Source organism: Planococcus citri, chromosome 1, assembly GCF_950023065.1.
Source record: "Planococcus citri chromosome 1, ihPlaCitr1.1, whole genome shotgun sequence".
Taxonomy (NCBI): Eukaryota; Metazoa; Arthropoda; class Insecta; order Hemiptera; family Pseudococcidae; genus Planococcus; species Planococcus citri.
In genome coordinates, this window is record NC_088677.1 from 34067468 (window position 1) to 34091910 (window position 24443).

Sequence of the window (24443 nt, forward strand, 5' to 3'; positions counted from 1 at the left end):
TTTAAAAAATGTATCAATTTTTTAATTAAATAACGAATACGTTGTACAGTACAAAATTTAATTAAATTTACAAAATACGAGTTTACAAACGTTGCAAAAATAGAAAATAAAAAAGTAACAGAAATATAAAATTGACGAATTCGCGGTATTAGTTTCCCGCACTATTAGGACGATTGGTGGAATGAAAAGTTGGACTGCTGTTCAATAGAGGTGTCAAAGAATGTCCAGTTGTTCCGTGACAATGTAAACAGTGCATGCAAACATTGCAATGACCTATTTTTTGTGCTAATATTGCTCGGAATTTCAACGCAGGCCCTAATTTCATATTTATCGTTGTCCTTAAATGTTCTTCGGTTAGTAACGGAAGTGAAATACCATCTATACTTTGTTCTCTAAAATTCTGAAACATAACAAAATGATTATCAGTATCTACATAGGTACATAAGACTATAAGAAGTCATATTTCATTTATTGATTTATTACGAGCTGTACAGTATGAAATTTCACGCTTAACGTGTGGTTCGCTTTTATTGCGTTGTAATTAGTTTTATGCTCATGCATTATGTAGGTACTAGGTAGGTCTAGGTGTCGTATCTTTATACCTATGCTGTATGCTGTATTATAAGAAAAACTGCATCACAAATGAGTACTGTAGCATAGGTATCTCTTATATGTGTACGTGTACCTATCTCCACTTATATGGCTATAGATATGAGAATATTCGTTTGGAATATTAGTTTCATCGCTAATAAAAGGACGATTATTATGATTGCGTTGAAAGCATTATATTCGTTGTGCTCTGTATGAATTGAATGGTGAATTTGAATATTATTATTTCTATATCAAGTAATACTCGTACATATGGTAGATGGGTATCGAGTTTATTCCGTTTTATAGAGGTTGCTTTGCATCGCGTGAAACAACAATAATGATCTTGTTTGGTTCTAATTATCAAGTTTCCCGTTGGGAGACTATTCCTCTATTACGAATAATGCACCCAGTTTTAATCAACGTGTAGATTCGATGTTTATTTCAATATTGATGAAATGGATAATTGCATTCCAGTATAGAGAAGGAATCAATAATTGTGAAATTGTTTAACACGATAACTTGCCTCTTTGAAGCTTGACCTTTGCACATTATATTTTTATTTATGAGGAGAACAAATTTTTACCTACATCAAGAAGGAGTGGAAATGGGTTACAAATGATGACTTTTTCAATCAGAAACTTGCCAAAATTTGTTTAAAAATTTAATGTACTAATATACCTATGTACATATTACATATCTGACTCTAATTTAGTGAATTCAGTGTCATTCTCATAATGTTGGGAAATTACCCTACAAATGACAAAATATATGGCATCTTCCATTACACACACATGTAACAAATTTGAACCCTTGGGCTGCAGGCTGTTCCAAAGGTCAAGAAACGTGAAAAAATAGCTCAAAAATAGGCTTTTCTGCTCCTTGAGAGGGACCAAGCAAGGTTAGGAGGTTCAGTTATGAAACCTGTAAAAAAAATATCAATGGCACCTTCTCACTGGTTGTGCACAATTTTGACTCACTAGGTAAATTTGCAGTAGCTGTGGGTCGAAAATAAGATGAAAATTGAAGTTTTTTATGCCTTGAATGGGGTGCAAATGACCTGGGATACTGAAATTTAGGTACCTATGTTGATCACAATGGACGTAGGTTGGTATCTACTTTATTGATGGTTTTTAATTTTGACTATTTTTATGAACGTGGCTCCTGTGTAGCCTTATAGTACGGTCTTCTACATATTAAAAAAAAAATGACCTTTCTGTAATATTCAACTTTCACTCTCCCCACTTCAACTGTGAAATATCCCAAATGAACCTTATTCCACAAGTTGGGCATATGTTTTAGACATTAGAACAATACACACGTTGTAAAATGCAGTAAACTTCAAAGGGGAGAGAAATGAATGAAAAATATACAGAGTGCTCCACCACAGAATATCCTCCTTTCACCCGTAACGAAGACAGCCCATTCCAAGCCCAAGTATTTATGTTTGCCTACCCTGTGCTCTGAAGGGGCTGAATTATGCTCTTCTTTAAAAAATGTGTTTTTGAAGTCACCAGGGGAGTTATCGACTTTTTTCCAGCTGATTTTATGGTGGAAAATACACCAGAATGCCCCAATGACCGTGGAACTTGTTTTAAGATATCTGGCAACTCCTTGGTGAACCCTGGTGACTTTTGGTGTCAGATTCACCAGAACTCACCAAGTCCATTTTTGACTTTTTTTTCAGCTGAATTTATGGCGAATAAAATCACCAGAATATCCTAATGACCTCCGAAATTGTTTTCGAATATCTGGTGACTCCTTGGTGAATCCTTGTCACTTCTGGTGACAGATTCACCTGAACTCACCAAGTCCATGTTTGACCTTTTTTCAGCTGAATTTATGGTGAAAAAAACACCAGAGTGCCCGAATTACCCTAGAAATTTATTTCGAATATCTGGTGACTCATAGGTGAATCCTGGTGACTTCTGGTGACAGATTCACTAGAACTCACTGGGTCCATTTTTTTCCAACTGAATTTATGGTGAAAAAATCACCAGAATGTCCTAATGACCTAAGAAATTGATTTCGAATATCTGGTGACTCCTTGGTGAATCCTGGTGACTTCTGGTGACAGATTCACCAGAACTCACTAAGTAAGTTTTTGACTTTTTTTCAGTTGAATTTATAGTGAAAAAAATCACCAGAATGCCCCAATGACCCTGGAAATTGTTTTAAGATATCTGGCGACTCCTTGGTGAATCCTGCTGACTTCTGGTGACAGATTCACCAGAACTCACCAAGTCAATTTTTGACTTTTTTTCAGCTGAATTCATGGTGAAAAAATCACCAGAATTCCCGAATGACCCTAGCGATTGATTTCGAATATCTGGTGACTCCTTGGTGAATTCTGGTGAGTTCTGGTGAATCCGTCACCAGAAGTCACCAAGTCCATTTTTAACTTTTTTTTCAGCTGAATTTATGGCGAATAAAATCACCAGAATATCCTATTGACCTCAGAAATTGTTTTCGAATATCTGGTGACTTCTGGTGACCGATTCACCAGACGTCTCCAGGTGAGTTTTCGACTTTTTTAAAGGTGAATTATTTATGGTGAAAAAATCACCAGAATGCCCATTCAATCTCAGGAGTCAATGTTTGAATCTTCTGAAATCTTACCTACTAGCCAATACCCATGAGTCTGATGAGGTGTTAAATTCATTCAATTCTTAAAGCTCCCCCTTCAACACAGTCAATCCACACCAGCAGATTGAGACGCAAGATGTGCCCAGGTTTTTATAGGTATTGCATTTTGATTTCTCTAGACCCGAAAAACTTACATGCAGTAATGCAGTTGGTTGCAATGCGACCTCATGACTATGCAGAATGTATTACGTACTACGTAGGTAAGAAATAAACACAAATATTTAAAAAAGAGCAAACGTTTGGAAATTACAATTGTACATTGCACGTTACGAATGATTAGTTGTTGGAAAAAATTTTCAGTCAATTTAAATAAACAACCGACAAGTTAAGAGTCATGCAGTCGAACCAGCGTTAAGTTTTTTAATCACGGTATTAAAGCCGGCTACCTTTACCTTTGCTGGACGATTGCATTATGGTATTGCGCCTGCCAAAATGCCGATTCACGCGTGCCCTTCTCATTCGTTATTACTACAGTTGAACCTGTTTGGTCAAGTTTGGTAAATGGTAATGTTAGCAATGCAATAAGTAGCCGAGAAACAGTGAACTAAATTTCACTGTAGATGGGTAAGGCTATTGGGTACCATAGGTACTAATAACGGACATAAATTCTTCTACAAATAACCAATAATATACTGTTGCAGCGCAGTGATATCGGTGAAATATTAGTTTATTTGTCTTCATTAACCTGTTGCCGTTTAGGCTTGTCTTCTCGACTGGGCGGTGTAATTTTCTGGTTTCTTAAAGCACGCGGAAATTGTCTACCTAGGAAGATATCGGTTTATGTATTTGAACATAGCATATAGCCTACTACGAATAGTTGAGGTTGTATTCAAATGTATGGGTACGAGTCGAATATTTGGGCTAAAAACGTATACGTGCTCGGTTTACGATCTGATTTGCATTTTTTTTATAATTCATTTTCTATAACGGAAAAAAATGCGGACGATGGAAATTGTAACGTTTTTTAAGTATAATTTTATTACTTTGTTTTGATGCGCAGCTTAAACTAAAGTAATACTACACGTAAGGCGATAAAAACTGTCATTTCAAATACTCGTGTTCAATTTAGAAAAGTAATTTGAAATTGAGTTATTTTGACTAATCCGGCAGGTAGCCTTTCTCGTTTGTTGGGATGAATCATGACATCTTTAGCAATTTACGAAATTATATTGGAATGTATATTTTTTTCTCTTCTTCAAATCACGTTTCTACGAGATACTTGATTTTTGGTAAATTTATGCTGTAATTATATTTGTTATAGAGTTTTTTTTTGAGTTGATGACGATATGATGTTGAGCTTTCAAAAAACTGAGATGGTTTTAATTTCGTGTACCTACCTAAAAATACTATATATTAAATTAATCGAATACTTATTCGTTGAAAATTGTTGTAATATAAATTGAGGAGGAGTAAGGAGTGAAGCGGCCTGAGGCGAAACGGACCTTATTATATCTTAGATCTAGATACAGTATGCGGCTATGTTATTATTTGCACTGAACCGTGGTTTTGATATGTGAAGTTCAGTGGGTAACAGGTCGAGCTGACCAGAGGCACTAACCCTTCCTACCTTACCTGCCAATCCCATCATGCTTCTTGAAGCGAGGTCACATTCTGGATCGAACCGTGAGTAGCGAACCAGATCAACGTAAGCCTCACGTTTGTTATAGAGCCGCTACCTTTAGTCAACGAAGATCCATATTTGAAGTGGAAGAAGAAAAAAAAAGAACGAAACTTGATAAAATCGTTGCATCGAATTGCATCCTACGTTGATTTGAAGTTTTATTTTTCCGCTTCTACGGTGTTTATCACGTTTAGAAAGTATTTTAAAATGTATCGCCTTTTAGGGATCAGCGCCATATAAATAATCTAACCGATTAAATATCAAATACTGCGAAACTTTCGATGTACTTACAGATGAAAAAATAACTACACAAATGTATAATATTCGCGATGAAAGTAAAAGATCGATTTTTAACTTTAGTTTCAGATTAACTAGGATAGTTTTGCCTTTTTTTTTTTGCTGGGTTTTGTAAAACGAGATTAGTTGCTCAAGTTCCTTGTAAATTGTAAAATGTGTATGTGGAATTGTAGAGTTTCCTTTTTCATGTGAAATTTCGAAGCTTTTACCTCGATTCTTTTGATGTTATCTAATTTTTCCTAAAGGGAGGTTTTTCGGATCATGAGATTTCACTGATGATATCTTTGCATGTTTTCCTTAGCATTTGATTGAAAAGGTCGATGGAATCATTGATAGGAGGTATATAGCTATTAGAGCATTTTGGCGAATTTTTGAAAATTGCAAACATAACTTATGTGTGTTAATTTTCTTACAAAACAGTGAAATAAATCTTGAAATGAAAATCTGAAAATTGGATTATACCCCAAAGTCGATCCATCCAATCCGATAGCGATCATTTTCAAGTTAATCTGGAGACTCCAGCAAAAGTTGACCTTTCTCCAGAGATTTGGAATTGCTTTAGAAGATGCTCGTAATCAACTTTGACTACAGAAAATTATTTAATCCTGTCATGAGTTCGACATCGTGAATCGATTTTTAAAATTTCCCTTATCCCCTGAACATGCTTCCCCCCTCCCCCATCTATTAGAACCTTTTTCAAGCTAATCTCCGGGAGTCTTTAGCAAGAGTTGTATTTCTCAAACAAACTAAAATTGTACCAAGAAGTGCTGTTCTATTAGGCACATTCACAGTAATATGTACATATATTTCTGATGAAGGCACCAGATCGACTTGAAAATGGTTGTGATCGATTTGAGAGACCAATGTTTGGTGTTTTTACCAATTTTTAAAGTGTTTTTCGATTTTTTTCTCGAAAAATTAATTTCGGTTTCAATTTTTTGAACTGTATCATAAACGTTTTTCTATAAGTGGTATTAACCTTGGAATTCAAAAAACATGGTAAATTTTTCAAAAATACTCAAAAATGAAAAATTATGTACTGTACTTTAATTTTTCAACATTTCATGGTAATATTTCCTCATATTTCAGTAGAAATTCTTCAGTATTTTTCAAGATAATATTAAGCACAATTTTCATTAATTTTGAAAGTATTTTTTTACTGTTTTTTTTTGTATTTTTTTTAGATGATTTACTTTTTTTTAAAATGTCTAGTGTCAGTTCGTCTTTTTTCGAGTTTTTATGTTCTCATGATTCTCTGAGGTGTTCACAAATTTTCACAACTTTCATTTATTTTTTAAGTACTAGGTTGAGGTATTTACTTACTCAATTTTTTCCAAGTTTGAAAAAAAATTATTTAGCTTTCTCAAAAAATTCCAATTAGATATTTTTCAGTTCTATTTTTTTTTAGCTAATTTAGATGATGCAATTGATGCCAAGATGAGTTGAGATATAATTTTAATCATTCTTTCAATAGATGCATACTTAATTTAATAAAAATTCCTATTCCCTTCACTCCACCTTTCAGTCCATTTGTTTTATCATCTTTTTTCGATAGGTACTCGTTTCGTAGAAATGATTTAAATCAAAACAGCTTTTCAATCCTCGCAGTTCACCTAATTTTGTTTGCATAATTTTTTAATCCAGTAATCAAACCAACACCTCGAATGACATGTGAAGTGAATCCAGGATGCGATGTGGTTGACAAATTAATAATTCCTTGATTTTTTTTTCTTCAAACGTGCGCCTCAAGTTTATCTAAAAAATATGTAGGTGGTTTATTTCGAAGCTGACACTTTTCAGTGAAGACGAACGAACTGGTTGTATGTATATGTTTTGAAAAGTTATGTAAAAGAGTGAATCGAATTTTCAATTCGTGTTTGCACGCCCACCGGTATTGTTGGTCAGTCATTGAATGTCGAGGTAAAGCTAACCTTTAGCCACTAACGACCTCACCTTTTATTGAAGCAGAAGTTAAGATCTGGTTCTCAACACTGGAGGCTGCTTTTACTACGATCGATCCAAACGCTATTGTTTTTTTTTTTCAACGTGTATTCTCTTCGTATGTTCTTTCTACTTAATAATTATAGCGTTTTTGCCGATATAGATTTTTTTTCGTTGTACCTATACAGCTCGAGTCTGATCTAATTTCCTGCGTCGAGTTCACGATTAAAAATATTTATCATTGTTCGGCTACGTGTGTGTTACAGGGATGAACTCTTAGATGGCCTTTTATGAGCTGGTAATGCTGGTGTATAAAGTGGAAGGAAAAACTAATTAATTAACAACTGGAGACTCGAACTCGACGATGTTGTTCAAATTGCATTTTGATGAAGTTGCACGCTAAGCTTATTTATGTGAAGTTAATTACTTTAAAACTTGACACAGATTACGGCGTCTTAATTAACGTATAACGTCGAGTCGTAGGTATAATAGGTATCTTCATCGCTGTTCACGTGCCTCTATTTATTTTCTCGTAGAAAATTCTGATTTCCCGCACTTTTTGAAACCAATTTTCAATTTTATTTTAAAGTTCTGATATCTTAGTGAATTATCTACATCTAAATGGGTGCACATATTTTTAAACAGGTTGAAAATTCCATTCGCGAATGATTTATTTGATCTACAGAGATTTGAGATCGTTGTCGATAGGGCAGTGTTGCAGCTCAAATTTAGCTGCTCAAGTAGCCAACTATACGAGTGCCTATCTTGCTTTTGGCGTGGAGAAAGTATGATTGGTTTTGCGAGCTATTCGAGATATTCGTATACGTGCGAATCGGTAGCATATTCTTTGATATCATCTTCGAGCTAATTTCAAATCAACCAAAAGAATTCGTCCAAGCAGAACGAATCTCCGTCTTAAACACCATCTTTTATATAGATCGATTTCCAAAATGGAAATGTATACGCGTTATTTATATCGTAACCAATTTGTTAATACCAGTATATCATACGGTGCATTTGTCAAGGTTCAATCGTGTTCAAGGTTTCTTGTCGTCTTTGTGTATGTTATACATTAACGGAGATGGTAAGAAAATAATATCAGTAGGAAAAAAAACTCAAAGTACGCGTCATTCATTTTTTTCCTCATTATTGATGCAGATACCTATACCTACCTACCAGGTGAAGTAAATGAAGTCGATGAGATTAGGTTAGGTCGCTCGTTGTCTTTCTTAATGAATGTACATTTGTGTCATGGAAAAGAAGGGAAGGATTTGGATATCTTGGAAAAATGTTCGTAACTCTTTAACAACAAACTTGAAAACGGTCATAGATTTCGTAAGATATTAAAGAAAACGCATTTTTCCTCATCTGCCTTTTAGAAGATGTTCTAATTATTCATAAGGAGGAGGAGGGAAATATGATAAGCAGTTCAATTTGTACAGAAATTTGTGGATTTTAAATCGAAGAGAGGAGGAAGCTAAAAAATACTTCCAAATTTTTTGAATACATAAGTATTTTATTAGGAGGAGGAAAGAAGAAAATTTGAAAAACAATGCTGTCAACATTTTGCAAAAATTTTGTTGAAATTCTGCAAAAACCCTGCATTTTGATTTGGAGATCTTCAGTCTTCACTGCTCTCTGCTGAAATTGTCGAAGTCTCGTTTTCTGTCAAAAATTAGCTTCTTTTGCCAGAAATTTCAAAAAGTGCCACTTTGGCAACAATTGCGAAAAAATCTCTAGATGGCCGCAATTCTGCCAGTTGGCAATAGTGATTTTTCATTTTTGGAATTTCCAATATCATCATCATCACATTTTTGAATTCATGTAATTCTGTTTTCGAAGAAAAAAAAACTGGCGCCATGCAGCCCAGTGGGTAGGTCTCTATAGATACCACTTTTCAACTACCTACTTCCAAAAATTTTTCACGAAACCTTTTTCATGCAACAAAAAATGTCTGTTTTTAGCTTTTTACCATCTATGGTAACATCTTTGTTTGCTTACTCGAGTCTATCTTTTTCAGATACCATAAAAAAACAAAAGAGGTGAACGTACACGTACACGATTAAAAGTGGTAATTAGAGTACCCATCTATGAAATTATTCGAAAAATTAATACGAAACCTTGCTCATAACATGCCTTTGCGAATTAATTTCAGTTTTTAGAAAATGCAAGTTTTACGACATTCGAGTTATCGAAGCTCTTATTTGTTTTACATACATTTAACATCTGTCAGTGAATTTTTTTTTTTTCTATACCGAGACATTTTATACTTTAAAACCAGTTCATTGATATATGAGACGCGCTGCGAATTTATTCGCGACTAGAACGTGTATATTCTTATACCTATTCTTATAAAATGAGAATTTTTCGATAGCGGTTTTCGTGGGTGGCACGTTGTTGGTTACACAGGAAATTCTGGATTTATGCTCGAATAAGTTTCGGATGATTTTCAAGTAAAGGCATAATACGTACGACGTGTTATACATAAAACAGGTGGACGTCACTTCGAAGAATTTCTTTGTAAGCGAATAAAAGTTAAACAAAGTAATTACGACGGAAAATTTTCGTCCAGTGAATACAAATCGTATATTTTGCCGACTAGTGTATAATTTTCTATTAAACATTATGTTTTTAATGGCATTATAATCCGATTACACCGCAATAAGTTGCAGGCAGATGACAGTTTTAATATTTCCAATTCAATTTACCACGTTGTAAATTTACTCAAAAAAATACGAATAAAAGAAAAATCTCGCGTCGATTATCCGTTCTAAGATGATTTTAATGCGAAGATGAAAAGAACTTATGACTGTGTAGTGTCTGAATCGCGTACCACCTTAAGTGCGATACTACAAATGTCTATAAATGTCAGTCAGCGCATCGCCAGGTAAAAGATTACCTAACTGGTTGAAGTAGCCGGTCATATTTTAATTGCGGGTTACTTCAAAGAAGCCACAGCCTTTCAAGTTGAATGAAATCAATCACGTAACGTAACCATGATGAAAAATCGGTAGGTACAGGTACCTCCAAAGAATTATACATCCTATGTACGTACGACTTACGAGTATCTGCAGTTTAAAGATGCGTTATTATAAAATAGTTCGATTCGTGAAACTGGGCAAATAATAACTCTATTTTCACGAAGTCGTCCGCGTTAAATTAATCAACAGATCGTGTAAGAAATTATCGTGCAAAACGCATCGCTTCGCCGGTTACATTGCCCGTAGACAGGAAACGTACGCCACGCATCGTGCGCCGCACATGCATTTCTACACGTTTATGTGGTCAAGTGGACAGAGTTGAAAACCGGATGTACGTAGAAAAATTATTTTAAAGGAAATTCTAAACGTTGTTTCAACTTATGAATTGTCATCTGCTATTATGTTCGTACACGTGAGATAACTTGTAAATCTTTTTTTCAATTTATTAGCGATGAAAGTTTTTATACAGCATAGGTATAGGTAGTGACTTAGTTGGAAATAGATATCTTGAGCACACTCTATATAGTTCTATACATTGGTTGTTGATAGGTATGTACTCGTATGTTTGTTTGAAATAAGAATAATTTGGCTCAACTATTAGGTTTGTAATGGGATCAAGTTGTCCTGGAGATAGATGGGGATGGTGACTATTATTGCGGTAGAACGCTGAATTTTGGCTTGTGCCCTATTTTTGGCTTCTCGAATCAATTAACTGCCGATTTCAAGCCATTTGAAGCCTCTGGCAGATTGCGATTTTCGAGGGTTCTGAGTTCGAATATTCACATATTTTTGTAAAGGACTCTCCCTTCCCAGACATGAAGAAAGAAAAGCAAAAAATTAGACACGTTTGAATTTGAATATCTAACTATTTTATGGGCATGACTCATAAATGTTCTTCTGTCTCTTAAATTTTCAAGAAAAAAATGCACAAAAAATCCCGAAAATGTGTTAATTTGTTCTAATTTTGGAGCATCAAGGTCGGGGCTCATACTCGGTTATTTTACTACTAACAAGGGAGGTGCCCCAGGTGACATTCACCGATTTCAACGATTCTTGCATCATTGGATAGAGGACATCGAACATAGCCTAATCCCAAACTTTCAGCTGCTGAAGTTGATATTTTAGCCTTCCAGAGCAATTTTTCGATTTTCACATTGCAATTTTGAAAAAATCGAAAAATCGCCTTGGAAGACTGAAATATCAACTTCAGCAGCTGAAAATTTCACCGTGGGCTAGTCTCATCATGTGTATTAAAATGCCCAAATAATATTAGAGATTTTAGTATGCGACCTCCGCGGACTATTTTTGGCCAATTTTTCAAAATTGCTATGTGAAAATCGAAAAATCGTCCTGAAAGGCTGAAATATCAACTCCAGCAGCTGACAATTTCACCGTGGGCCAGTCTCATCATGTATAAAAATGCCCAAATAATATGAGAGCTTTCGGTATGCGACCTGCGCCGACTATTTTTAGCCAGTTTTTCAAAATTTCTATGTGAAAATCGAAAAATTGCTCTGAAAAATCGAAATATTAACTTCAGCAGCTGATAATTTGGGGTTAGGCTATGTTCAATGTCCTCTATCCAATTGTGCAAGAATCATTGAAATCAGTGAATGTCACGTGGGGCACCTCCCTTATTGTAAGTACAAAAATAAGTTATCTACTAAAATTATTTCTTTTTCAAAATTTTGATTACTAAAGTTACTTTTTAAAAATATTTTTTTAAATTTAATTTGACCCCATTTTTTGAAGAAAAATTTAAAAATGTTGATAAATTGATAATATCAACAAGTGAATAATTTGCAAGAGTACATATGTACATTTTAAAAATCGTTTTCCAACTGGCTACACTGACCTTTCAGCGTTATGGTCACAAGTCACAAATCCCTGAATATTATTAAGATGGCCGGCTTTGCTTTCGGCTAGAAACGGTGAAAAGTCTCGTTTCTTGCTAAAAATTATTGCTAAAAATAATTGTTTTCCCAAAAACCTCGATTTTTTGCTAAAATTTGACGGGAAAAAACACCATTTGTCAAAATTGTCCAAGTCTCACTTTTTTCCAAAAATTTTCAAAAATGTATATTTTTAAACAAAATTGCTAAAAGGCTCGCTTTTTTATCTAAAATTGTCAACTTTTTTCACTTTCTACCAAAAAATTGCCAAAATATCACTTTTACTTCTAGAAACTGCTAAATAGTTTCGCTTTCTTGCCAAAAATTGCTAAAAAAAAAACTTGTCTTTTGCTAAAATGGTCAATTCTGCATTTCGCCAAAAATAGCAAGAAGTCTCGCATGTTTGTCTGTTGTCAAAATTGCCAAAAAGTTTATTTTTTTGCCAAAAATTTTAAAAATTGTTGGTTTTTTGCAAAAAATTTCAGTGTTATTTCTTTTCAACAATTTTTCTTATAATTTCTTTTTTTGAAAAAAAATATTAAAACGGCTCGCTTTTTTTTGGTCAAAAACTACCAAAGTTGTCAAAGTTTTGCTTTTTGCCAAAAAAATTAGTTTTTTTTGCAAAAAAATCCTGAAAAGTTGCTCTTTTTCCACCTAAAGCTTTTTTACCAGAAATTGCCTAAAAACGTTGTTTCTTTAATAAAACTATTCAAGTCTCACTTTTTGCCGAAAATTGCCTTAAAGTCTTCAGAGTCTTGTTTTTTGCTAGAAAGGGTATAGGAGGATTAAGGTACGGTTTTGGGCCCAGAAATGGATTTCGACGAAATTCACACCAAAGGTTATCCATGATGAGAAGATACGCTCAAAAAATTTTCAGACCCCCAGACCTTTTTTTCAGGGGGGGGAGGGGCCAAAATGTGTTTTTTAAACTTTATTTTCCAGTGTTTCGCCAAAAGTAGATAAAAATTTCGCGTTTTTTTGTATCGATTCTTAAGGGTGAGGGGAAGCCCCTGAAATTTTTTCAAAATTTTTCGGACCATTTTTCACCAAATTGTGGCGTTTTGAAAATTTTGAGCGGCCATTTTGTGAAGAAGTTGCGGAGGTACAGTCACCATTTTTTTTCCTAAAATACGTTATTTAGTCAAGATTATACCATAAAAGTTTCAACGAGTTTGAGTTGGTGCAACATTGTCAAAAAAAATAAAAACTGACCACGCGTCATATTTGCCGGGGGTTGGGCATGATAGTCCACGGCGCTATCGTGGGAAGTTACGTAGCGTTCGCGCGCGTTACTGTCGTTCGTGGTTGTCTCATAGTCCAGTCAAATAGGGGGGGAAAATGGGTGAACCACATACTCGTTATTCCGATCAAATATTTTTTGGTGAATATTGTCAGAAATGTCAACCCCCTCCCTTCATATATACCCCTCGAAATGGCGTTTTTTCGTCTTATTTCATGTTTTTTAACAATGAAAATTGCGAGGAACAATTTTCTAAACATGTTTTTTGGATGTATTTACGACCCCTCAATATCATATATTTTTTCGAAATTTTTGTTTTGGCAGGTCCGTCATGGTGAAAATTTGAAAAAACGAGTCATAGAGGGGGTAAAATGAGTATTTTGGAAGAATTAACTATTAATGAGTGAGGTGTCGTTTCCGCATGATTCGATACCACTAAGCACGAATATGACGTCAGATTTTCTGCTGCACTCATCAAGCCCCCCCCCCCAAGTGTCTTCACTCCTTCAGCCTCCTCCTCAATTTTTAATATTTTTGAAATATAGTTATTTTGATGATATTGGTGTTTTCATATGTTTCAAACCTACGGAGCACAAATTTTATGTCAGATTTTGTTTTGCACCTACCTGGCCTCTCCAGGGCCTCAGTCCCCTCCTCAATTTCTACTGTTTTTTAAACGGAACTACTTTTATAATATTGGTGTAGTTTTCAAGTGAACCGAACTACCCGAATGGAAATACAAACTTCAGATTTCGTTTTACTCGCACCCAGCCCCTCCGGAGCTTCTACAGGGGCCGGGTAAGCGTAAAACAAAATCTGACGCAACATTTGCGCTTGGGAGGTTCGAACGACACCAGTATCATAACGTCATTATGAGGGGGTAAATATTATGGGTACACCCCTTACAAATGTTTACAACGTACTTAAAAATGAGAAAAATCGGTTCACATGGGGCTGAGAAAATAATTTTTATTCCATTCCAGAAAAAGGGTGTTTTTCAAAAATGGGATGAGGGGGTCTGGAGATCTGAAACTTTCAATGCGGAAGTTCCTCGTTAAGTACCTTTACCTACCTAGTACCTACCTACCTAACATGCAAATATCAATCCAAAAGCTCACGGAGCCCATTTCTAAAAATTACGTCACTTCGAGGGATCGTAGCGCCACCCCCTTGGGGCTAGGGAGTTGGTTGATAGATCATTCGATAGGTATTTGAGAGGACATAAAATGATCACAAAGCTCATTCTACTCGAAAGTTGATATTTTAGAAGTTTTTAACGAAACCACTGTGGGAGGGGTCGGGGGATTTTAATATGTTGTTCACCACACTACTCTTGACAATATTCACCAAAAAATATTTGATCGGAATAACGAGTATGTGGTTCACCCATTTTTCCCCCCTATTTGACTGGACTATGAGACAACTACGAACGACAGTAACGCGCGCGAACGCTACGTAACTTCCCACGATAGCGCCGTGGACTATCATGCCCAACCCCCGGCAAATATGACGCGTGGTCAGTTTTTATTTTTTTTGACAATGTTGCACCAACTCAAACTCGTTGAAACTTTTATGGTATAATCTTGACTAAATAACGTATTTTAGGGAAAAAAATGGTGACTGTACCTCCGCAACTTCTTTACAAAATGGCCGCTAAAAATTTTCAAAACGCCACAATTTGGTGAAAAATGGTCCGAAAAATTTTGAAAAAATTTCAAGGGCTTCCCCTCACCCTTAAGAATCGATACAAAAAAACGCGAAATTTTTATCTACTTTTGGCGAAACACTGGAAAATAAAGTTTAAAAAACACATTTTGGCCCCTCCCCCCCCTGAAAAAAAGGTCTGGGGGTCTGAAAATTTTTTGAGCGTATCTTCTCATCATGGGTAACCTTTGGTGTGAATTTCGTCGAAATCCATTTCTGGGCCCAAAACCGTACCTTATCCTCCTATACCCCCATAAAGCGAGTCTTTTTGACAATCATTTTAGCAAAAGGCAGAGTTTTTTTTTAGCAATTTTTAACAAGAAGCTACAATTTTTATCAAAAAGGTGAGACTTATTACCTATAATTGAAAACTCCTGTTTCTAGTTTCGATTGACCTTTTATTATTAGATTTTAGTTGGGATGTTTCGTTTCGTTATTTTGTCTTCCCTGATAAATGAAATTTGAATTTTATTCGATTGGGATATATGTAGTTTTTAATTGGTATCTCTTGAAGCTTATATTTCGAAATGCAGCTAAGTATATGCTCTGATTTGGAGCTTCAGTGTAAAATTTTAATTGGCATGTTGTGGGTTCGTTTTTCTTACATCGACTTTAGTTGAACTGTTTTCGTTTTTGTGATTTTTTCTGCATTAAAATGTTTTCTCACGTTTCGTATCTTTTCGTACCTTTCTTTGGAGGGGGGGGGGGGGGGGTAACGAAAAAGGAATTCAACGAACAGGGCGATTAATTTCTAATCGCTTCAAAAACGAACCTTTTCCGTAACTCATTTATTTATCAATCACAACAATAACAAAATCTTTAGATAACTACAGATAACGGACATCGTAGCCAACTATAACTGAATTCTAGAAAGTTTAAATACAACGAAAACATAGCCAAATAATAATAATCGCGAATCCGCGACAGGGGGATTGAGTAAGAGCTCTATTCTTTATTAATAGCCTCGGTATAGTACACCTCTCCTAACAATCATCATGTCACGACACATTTACAATTATTTTCTATCATTATCGATGTTGATGAAATTAATTTTCAATCCGAAAATTTTCTAAGGATATGGCTTTCCATTAAGTAAAATTGGAAAATATTTCTGAATCAGGTACTTATTGATAATTTTGAATTTTTCTCACTTCCAATTATGTAGAACAAGTAATAAAAAATAACGTCAATATTATGTACTTACATCAGCGTATTCAGCGCATACATCGATGGAAGAAACGAAATTATGAACGTCGTCTATCGTCCACCGTGATATACTCTCTTGGCCATCTCGACTAGGACACGTTTTATCGAGCGATGACGTGCATAATGAAAGACACGAGGCTGTTCGATGATCAGCGATTGGAATTTGAGCGACGGTCGCGGCTGTGGCGGCATTTTGCGGCAGCGAGAATAAAAAGGAAGATTTAACGCGAGGTTTAGGAGACACGCTACCGGTACGTTTGGTTTGTTGACGTTCTTTAATTGGCTTTTGATTGGAACTTGTCATCGAGTTATCGGTCGTATTAAAATTATCAGTCGAACTCGGTGGTCGTTTTAGTTTTTTCGAATTACACGGTTGTGAATTGGAGGATAAATCTAAAGGATTAAGAGCAATATCTGGCGGCCTTTTTATACCGCTACTTTTCATGTACGATTCTAATTGGCTAACGCTGCCTGCGCCGGCAGTACGTACCATATTTAATAACGCTTGAGTCGACGACATATCTACTAAAGGTGAAAATAATGGTAGATTAGCTACCGAAGGAACAGAAGACGAATTAAAAGTATTTAAACCGAAACTAGAAAATAATGAGTTTTGAGCGTCCGTCGCGTTTAAAATTTGTTTCAAATCGATATCGTTATCTTTGGTATTCGACGGTGTTAAATGACAAGATGAATTTAAAACATTAGGCGGCGAATTACTATCCGAATTTAACGTCGGCACTAAATTTACGAAAGGAGAAGTTGAATTTGTTTTAAACGACGAAAATCTAGGATCACCGAACGTTCCCGCGAAACCGTTCTTTGACGTACTATAATAACTGAAACAGAAACCAAAACATATCGTTTAAATTTCCATTCCAATTTTCCATCCAATTCCAATGTACATAATAGAAAAAAATTGACTCACTCGTTAGGATTAGAATTATTATACTTGGCTGCTAAACTTCTCATAATATCGCTGTAATTTCGCGCCATCGGTTGATCAATGATTTTCGAGTGTGACATTTGAGCAGCCGGTGACAGCGAAGGACTAGGGACTCGATCATTGTGATTATTTGAATTAGGAGGTGTACCGGGATACGATGACGATGGCGTATTGCTTCCCGATCCCGAAGAATTGTTATCCGTAATGGCCGACGATGGACTTAATCTTTCGGTTTTGACTTCCATCTTGAAGCTAGAAATTGGCGCGGTTGTTGTATTTGAAGCAGTAGTAACCGAAGTCACTGTGCTAGCAGTACTTGTGAATGCAGAAGGTGTAGGACATCTGTTTTCACTTCCGATCGATGCATTAATACCATTCGTGCGTTTTTCATTCGATGACGAGGTCGTCGGCCGACGACTTTTCTTGATTCGGATGACAGGAGATTTCGTCAAACTTCGAGATTTCAACGAATCCGTTTCTAGTTTATTTTCACCTGTGGATTATAACAGAAGATTAGTGCGTGGTTCTCAATTCTAATGACTGTGTGATCTAGTAAAATTCAATCGTATCCAGACAGTGATGAAAGAAAGTCAAAATATGAATGAAAATTAGCATTGAAGAGCAATTAAAATGAGAGAAAGTGGGTCAACAGGGGATTTCGCAATTATTTTCCCCTTTGAAATAACTTGTCCCATGCTCCTCACCCCTCCGAATTAGCCTAAGAGGACAAAATTTGGCATATTTATTAGCATAGCTATTCTAGATGTACCTTTTGGGTTTTAGACTTCTCAACTCTTCCCTGCCTATTTTCATCACTATGCACTTCTAAATTGACCGGAAGGCCGAAATTTGACTTGTACATTTTTAGGATAGGTGCCTTAGAAGTGGTTTTTGAGAGTTTCGACTTTTCAATCCCATCAACTTTTTTCAGCTACCATAAAGTGATTTTTTTTCAAAAAAAGGTAGGAAAATCGCCCCTTCCTCATCCAACTTTTTTGAGAGTCTGTTTCATTTTTTCATTTTTTTTTTGAAATGATTTTTCAATTTCAATTTTAATACTTATTCTTTTTCAAATTTGGAGAATTTCTCAAATTTTTTAGTATTTTAATAAAGAATTAAAATAATCCACAAAAATTACAAAAAAAAAAAATAGTCTGTATTGAAAATAAAATTTTTCCAAAAAATTAAAGCGAACAGAATTTGTAAAAACACAGTGGACGTAACACTTTGGATTGCCTTCATCCAATGTGAGACTGAATATGGTTGGAAATATCGTGAAACCCAGCGAGCCAACTATAGCAATCGTTGCAAAAAATCAGTAAATCCATTGCAAAGAATGGAAATAAAACAAAACACGTTCGAATTAATTTTCAAATTCATTAAATACGAGAAATTTAGATTACAACGCGGATGAAAACATTATTCAAACGTTTAAAGTATTGTTTAAGATCTGTAGTGTTCTATTATTCGAAGGCCTCTCACGTTTTGGGCTTCTTCTATTTCTTCTGTATACCTACTCGGCGAAGGTCTACAACAATCTAAACAATTTATCTCCACACTAACTAACAGGTCATCACTTCAAACTCACATATATAACTTCTGTTCAAACAGTAGGTGTACCTACCTTATCTTTGGTACGTGAAACATTTCACGTTACATTTGAATCGCATTATAATTAGTTATCGTGGATAGGTGTATTAGTACCTATATAGATGATGCTAGATACATATGTTTTTTTTTACGCCTACAAAATACTAAATGGTGCTTATTTGAAATCTGAATGTAATGTCCCGAAGAATCAAAGTGATGTCAATACTACCTGGGTAGGTCTTAAAGACATGTATGACCTGTACGCTTTCTGAACTCTTCAAATCCTTAAAAAGGCTGCTCTTACTCTGCTTTTTTGAAAACCCTCAAATAACCATACTCTTTCCTACTACTCTGACTCTACTCTCGCACTCCTTGGAATTCGTCGAAATCTGTTTCAATTAATTAATTTTATATTCTGAGATGATTGTAACGATTGGCTATTCGGGAATTTCAATGACAAGTTCTTTTTTCTTCAGTGGTTTTCTGTGCATATACCTGCATACGTAAGTAAATATAGTGCATGTATACAGGTAGGTAAATAAAGTAAAGTATGTAACAACTATTGAAAACCACTGATATAGAGCATGACCTAAAATGAACAACTTATATATTTTACATTGAAGTTTCCAGGTAACTGCTATGTCGGACTTTTTCTGATATAAAAATAAATATTAATCTTTTTACAATGTTATTTATATATTGATCTGGAAAATATCGATAAATATCAATTGATTTGCTATTGATAGAAAGTTTATGCTCCTTCGTCTGAGTATATAGGTACCTTACCTTCCTAGTACCTTTTCTCGTATAAGTGTACCTATTGGATTTGATTGTATCGTGATATCCACATAACCGAGTAGGTATATGTTTCATGGCAATTTCAAAATTCCTCTATTACGTGTTGGATTTATTAACGATCGAATGTGAATTTTTTATTCGATATAAGTTTCATTATTTGAAAACTGTACTCGCGAAAATCAGTAAATGCAGTTCCTCAAACTTGAGCACGAGTAAGTTTCGCATCCTAGATTAGTATGTGATAATCCTTCAAGTAGTTCATTAGGTAGATATACTTGTAAATGTAAAAAAATCTGATTAAAAACACCTTAAAATGAAAGATTTTTATAATGAAAATATTCGAAAAAAATGCGCGGAAAGAAAAGCGCTGAGGAGCAAAAATTTTCACAGCCAAATTTTTTTAGGGCTCAAGGACTAACTTCGTGTGATATTTTGAAAATTTTAGAAAATGATCGCAGAGCATTTGAGATGCAAAATGTGCCCTGAGTTAATATTTACCTTCTCGCACAGCATGTAAAAGTTGATCAAGTAGGTATAGTAGAAACGTAGGTAATTCAGGCAACATTTCAAGAAAAAACAGTTTGAAATGGAAAAAACTGAAGATGCGAAGTATCTATTTTTGAAAATACACTGGAAATTTTTTATGACAAATTTTCTTCTAATTTGAAATTTTTTTCGGTGATACATGAATTTGATCTAGTTGATTTTCGTGAAAGGGAGGTCGAGTTGAGAGGTTTCTGAAAAAAAGTGAAAAAATTGAGATTTTCCAACAAAAAATCACGAAAAATGTGCTTGTAGAAAAATCTTCAAATTACCGATTTGAGATTAAAAATTATTGAAAAACATTGAAAGTTTATTCTGTGGTACAATTCTTTGGTAATTCGGTGTCGATCTCATGGTCCTTCATTTCGCGAGCTTTTCAGAAAATCGGGATCCAAGGAAAATCGCTCCCTTTACACACCTCCTCTCTACTGCCCTGTCAACACGAATAATTAAACCACTTTTTTCGAGCCGTTAGAGATTTGGTTTATGTTTTCAAATATCTTCTTAATATTTTGATCACTCGACAGTTTCAATCCCCTTCCGCTTCAGGTCCAACTTTGTGTTGCATTTGTTTAAAGAATCGAATTGATTTTATCGCTCATTTCTGTCAAGTTTTCATTTAAGATGAAACATAGGTTAAATATTTTTTTCCTTTCATTTTCAGGCTTATATGTATTTTCGTGACTTCGTCTTCAAATACAATAATTAGAACAACAAATTGTCCCGTCTTTATAAAAAAAAAAATCTGTAGAAAAAAGAACACTCAAACCGAGTTGTATCAGTTTTTTTATCTTATTTTTTTTTTAATCGTATCGTCCACATTTTTTATTTTATTTTTTATCAATTTTATTCGTATAAGTGGCGACTTTGCTTTTTTTAATTCTTTTATTTATTTATTTTTTTAATATTAAATCTAACAAGACTAGTTGATGTAAACCTGTTCCATTTCTTCAGAATGTTCGATTATTTACTTCTAACTAAACCGATAAAGATGGGCAGGTATTATTGGTATGTACATGCTTTCATTTTATTTTTTAAACCGCGTATGCTGTTGAAATGGAGTGGAATAAGTATCCATCGGATGAAAATGAGGAACCATTGCTGTTTTATTTCACGTGCAGTTTTGTTTTTAAAGACAAATACGAGTACAGCTTTGGTATTGCAATTCATTGAAAAGATTGATTTTTGAGTAGATTTCATGCTTTTTAAATTGTCGAATGAAAATAGGCACACAAGATAGATAAAAACAAAGGGTTGAACACTTGAAAAATTAAATTTTTTTTTTGGAAAAACAGTACTTTTGATCCTTGTCACCCAGTGGCAAAAATATGTAGTAAATGAAATTATCTCTAGATGCATTTTATTTTATCATTTCGTCCTGTTTCTGATTTCTACCTCGTTCACGTATGAGCTGAGAGCTGGTCAGTTATTGAATAGATTCACCTCATGTGTTACTTCTATGGACGTACAAATCGCACATTATTATTCAGGTAAGGACACTTCCTACTTGTTTCGAGGTCACTAATTATGAACCTGAAATCATTATAACACTGACCATTTGATCATCTCTAATCTTTAGCGGGATTTCAACTTATTGAAAAAACTCTTTTTGAAATTTGAAAGTAAAGCTGAAATATTGTTGCTATAAAGAACTATTTTGGAATTAACGATACGAGTACATAGCTCCACCTCAAACTTGGTGGATTGCGAAGCCAATTATTGGAATTTCATACCACTATGAACTTTCAGTTTTGATTCGACCCCCTAATTGGTTACATTTTAGTTTGAATTTTATTAATGTTTTTCTGACATTTCGATGAATAGATATAACTATTAATATTTTACCTCAATTAGCTTTATGCTTTGTTAATTTTTTTTAGATCAAATTTTCAATTTTTTGATGTAGGTACCTAGTAAGTTACCTATCTGTACTATCTAATTCTGAATGTTTCTATTTTTCAAAAAAATCCAATTTCAGCTATTTTTAAAATTATTTTTTCTCTTAATTAATGAATAGGTGCCAACTATTTTTCTGATAAGATCACTTCTCTACAAAATAATCTTAAAGATGAAACTCCAAAAAAAAAAAAAAAAGTTTCATCCTGATTTATCAATACAAGGATCACTCAGTAAGTAAAGTTCCCACACCTGGCTGGTATTTGCATGTTCTAAAAATAAAGAAAAATTGAAACCAAAATTGAATCAGTTTGGATTTTTATGTTTTTTTTTCGGTGGTTCCATTAGGTTGGACTTTATTTTTTTTCAATGTAAGCTATGATCTCACAACATGCATTTTTTTTTTCAAAATTATGTTTCAAAGTTAGTTTTAGGAAGTTAATTTTTCAGTATAAGGGGATGGGAATCAAATTAAACTACTTCCTATTCTTCAATTCTACCGGACTGGCCTTACATTAGAGAAATATTTAGCTCCAATCAATAATGTGAGGAATATTTTAGCGTGAGATGTAATATATTTTTTCAAAGTTTTCCAAAATGCGGTTTTATGGGTACCTACCTATATTCTTAGGTAAAAGACCTTCAAGTGTGAGCTGTCTGCTCACTTTTCACACATTTTGACAATAACAACATTTCGGATATAAGATGGATGATCACTCCCTCGGCCTCTTCCTTTCCTTGCAATATTGATCAAAAATCGACTGTTGTGAAAAAGTTGACATTTTTCAATTGGAAAAAATCAAGACTTTTGCAGGAAAAATGAAGGGATAGAAAATTAAAAGGCATAATGATCACCCACCTGTTGAGTGTGAGATATTTTTTTTCGAGAACTCAATGAGCTTTGTTTTTATGTGATACTTTTAGGAATAATTAGAAAGCTCAACAACTTTATTGAACAAATTTTTTATGATTTCTCAAATGAGCGTCTTGTTTCCTCTATGTATTTTAAAATTTAAATTCGAATTTGTCCTCTAGATTTTGAAATTATAACTACATATAAAAATATCAAAGCTTTCCTTTTTGTAAAAATACCTGTCATTTACATTTTTTTGAAATTTCATAGAAACTCATCCGGTCATCCCAAAGGAGAAGCAAACCACAAAAATGGCCGGCAAGATTCAACGAAACGAATAATTTGTAGAACAGAGATCCTGGTCAATCAATGAAAAGACTACTTCCAAATTATCATTATTTTTTCTTCAGAATAATATAACTTTCTCATTATTTGAAGAAGTTCTCGAGAGCATCTCAGTCTTATAATTGGTTACATATTTCAAAAGTCAACTCAAAAATTGAAAATTTACCTGTATTGTAACACCAAGAAGGCCAAATGACGGAGCTATCCGTCTCCACTTCACGCATTTCTCCGAAGAGTATCAGATCTCATAATAACAGTTTTTAATCACCAAATTTATTCGTACAAAAAAACACTTCACGAAATCCGAAAAAAACCGCACAAGATCATCGAAAACTGCACCTTAAGTTCTACAATATACCGAAGTACATAAATTCACTTCACGCGCGAAAAAAATCACCCGGTTGATCAATGATCGATTACGTAACCGCATCGATAGGTAGCTTAAGAAAACAACAACATAGTACACTCTGCCGAAGCTTACTCGTTAACCGACGAAATGGTCATCTTTAAAATTTGAACTTTTGATACATGTGACTTTGGTAGCCGAAATCTTTGTAACAACATAATGTATATAATGACGCAAGGACGTTTGTTTAAAAAGTGAGGTTATATTACACCTGTGGATTGTTGCTCTACTTGTAGGCACAAACACGCATGCGCACTTCTGTAGGTGAGAAACTCGACAGTGATAATCAACACTGGCTGCAAGCTGCATGACCCATGACCAAATGTGCGCGGTATCTATCTTCCAAGTCTATTTAAAAAAGTTGTCTTTGTTTTCAATGTATCGGAAGCAATTAATCTTTGGCAAATCAGACATGTAGCGTATTAGATTGGAATCTGTATCTATGCGCTGTACCTTTTTTTCTCCTTCTATGTACCTTACCTATACGAGTGTAGCTTGGGTAAATATTATTTTAATATGTCGATGGATGCAGCTACCGCCTAAACAGCTATACTTAGTTGATCGGTAGAACAGGCAATGAAACTGGATCGTGATGGTGTTTTTTTTGAAATTTATTCGTTAAAATATATACCTGGCTAATTTAGAACCTGAAAATTCTCATGCATCGAGAATTCTCTGTCGTTTAATGTAGTCGAATGTCGAAGTTGTTTATACAATGTTTAGTATATCTGCCACTTTTACTTGGCACCTTCTGCACCTAATGCGACGTTTTTTTTTCTTCTTCCTTAAAATATTTAAAATACATTTATCTACAATTTTACCAACGAAATCGATTCGATCTGACGTGAATTGTATTCGTATAGTCTCGTATGTGGTTTTTGGTAGTTATATGCTGGTCCAAGGTTGTGATCTTTTAGTACCTATACCTAATTATTTTTTCTTCTCTCGTT

At 34.5% G+C, this 24443-nt stretch overlaps 1 protein-coding gene across 1 annotated transcript; it reads right to left on the reverse strand.

Moving 5' to 3' along the window:
• LOC135831542 (uncharacterized) lies at positions 1-23788 on the reverse strand. The gene is made up of 4 exons (XM_065344114.1): positions 23254-23788; positions 17045-17555; positions 16115-16955; positions 1-400 (listed from the first exon to the last, which is right to left on the reverse strand). Exons 1-4 carry the CDS (start codon positions 23309-23311, stop codon positions 149-151), a joined length of 1662 nt encoding a protein of 553 aa, XP_065200186.1. The 5' UTR covers positions 23312-23788; the 3' UTR covers positions 1-148.
• Between the last annotated feature and the right edge of the window lie 655 nt (positions 23789-24443).

What these genes read in the sequence shown, in the direction of transcription:
- LOC135831542 (XM_065344114.1), bottom strand. Translation starts at nt 23,311, where the DNA reads ATGCGTGAAGTGGAGACGGATAGCTCCGTCATTTGGCCTTCTTGGTGT. An exon ending in TTCTTGGTGTTACAATACAG is followed by an intron (nt 17,556 to 23,253) that starts GTAAATTTTCAA and finishes TATAATCCACAG; the next exon opens with GTGAAAATAAACTAGAAACG. An exon ending in AATAATTCTAATCCTAACGA is followed by an intron (nt 16,956 to 17,044) that starts GTGAGTCAATTT and finishes TTTCTGTTTCAG; the next exon opens with TTATTATAGTACGTCAAAGA.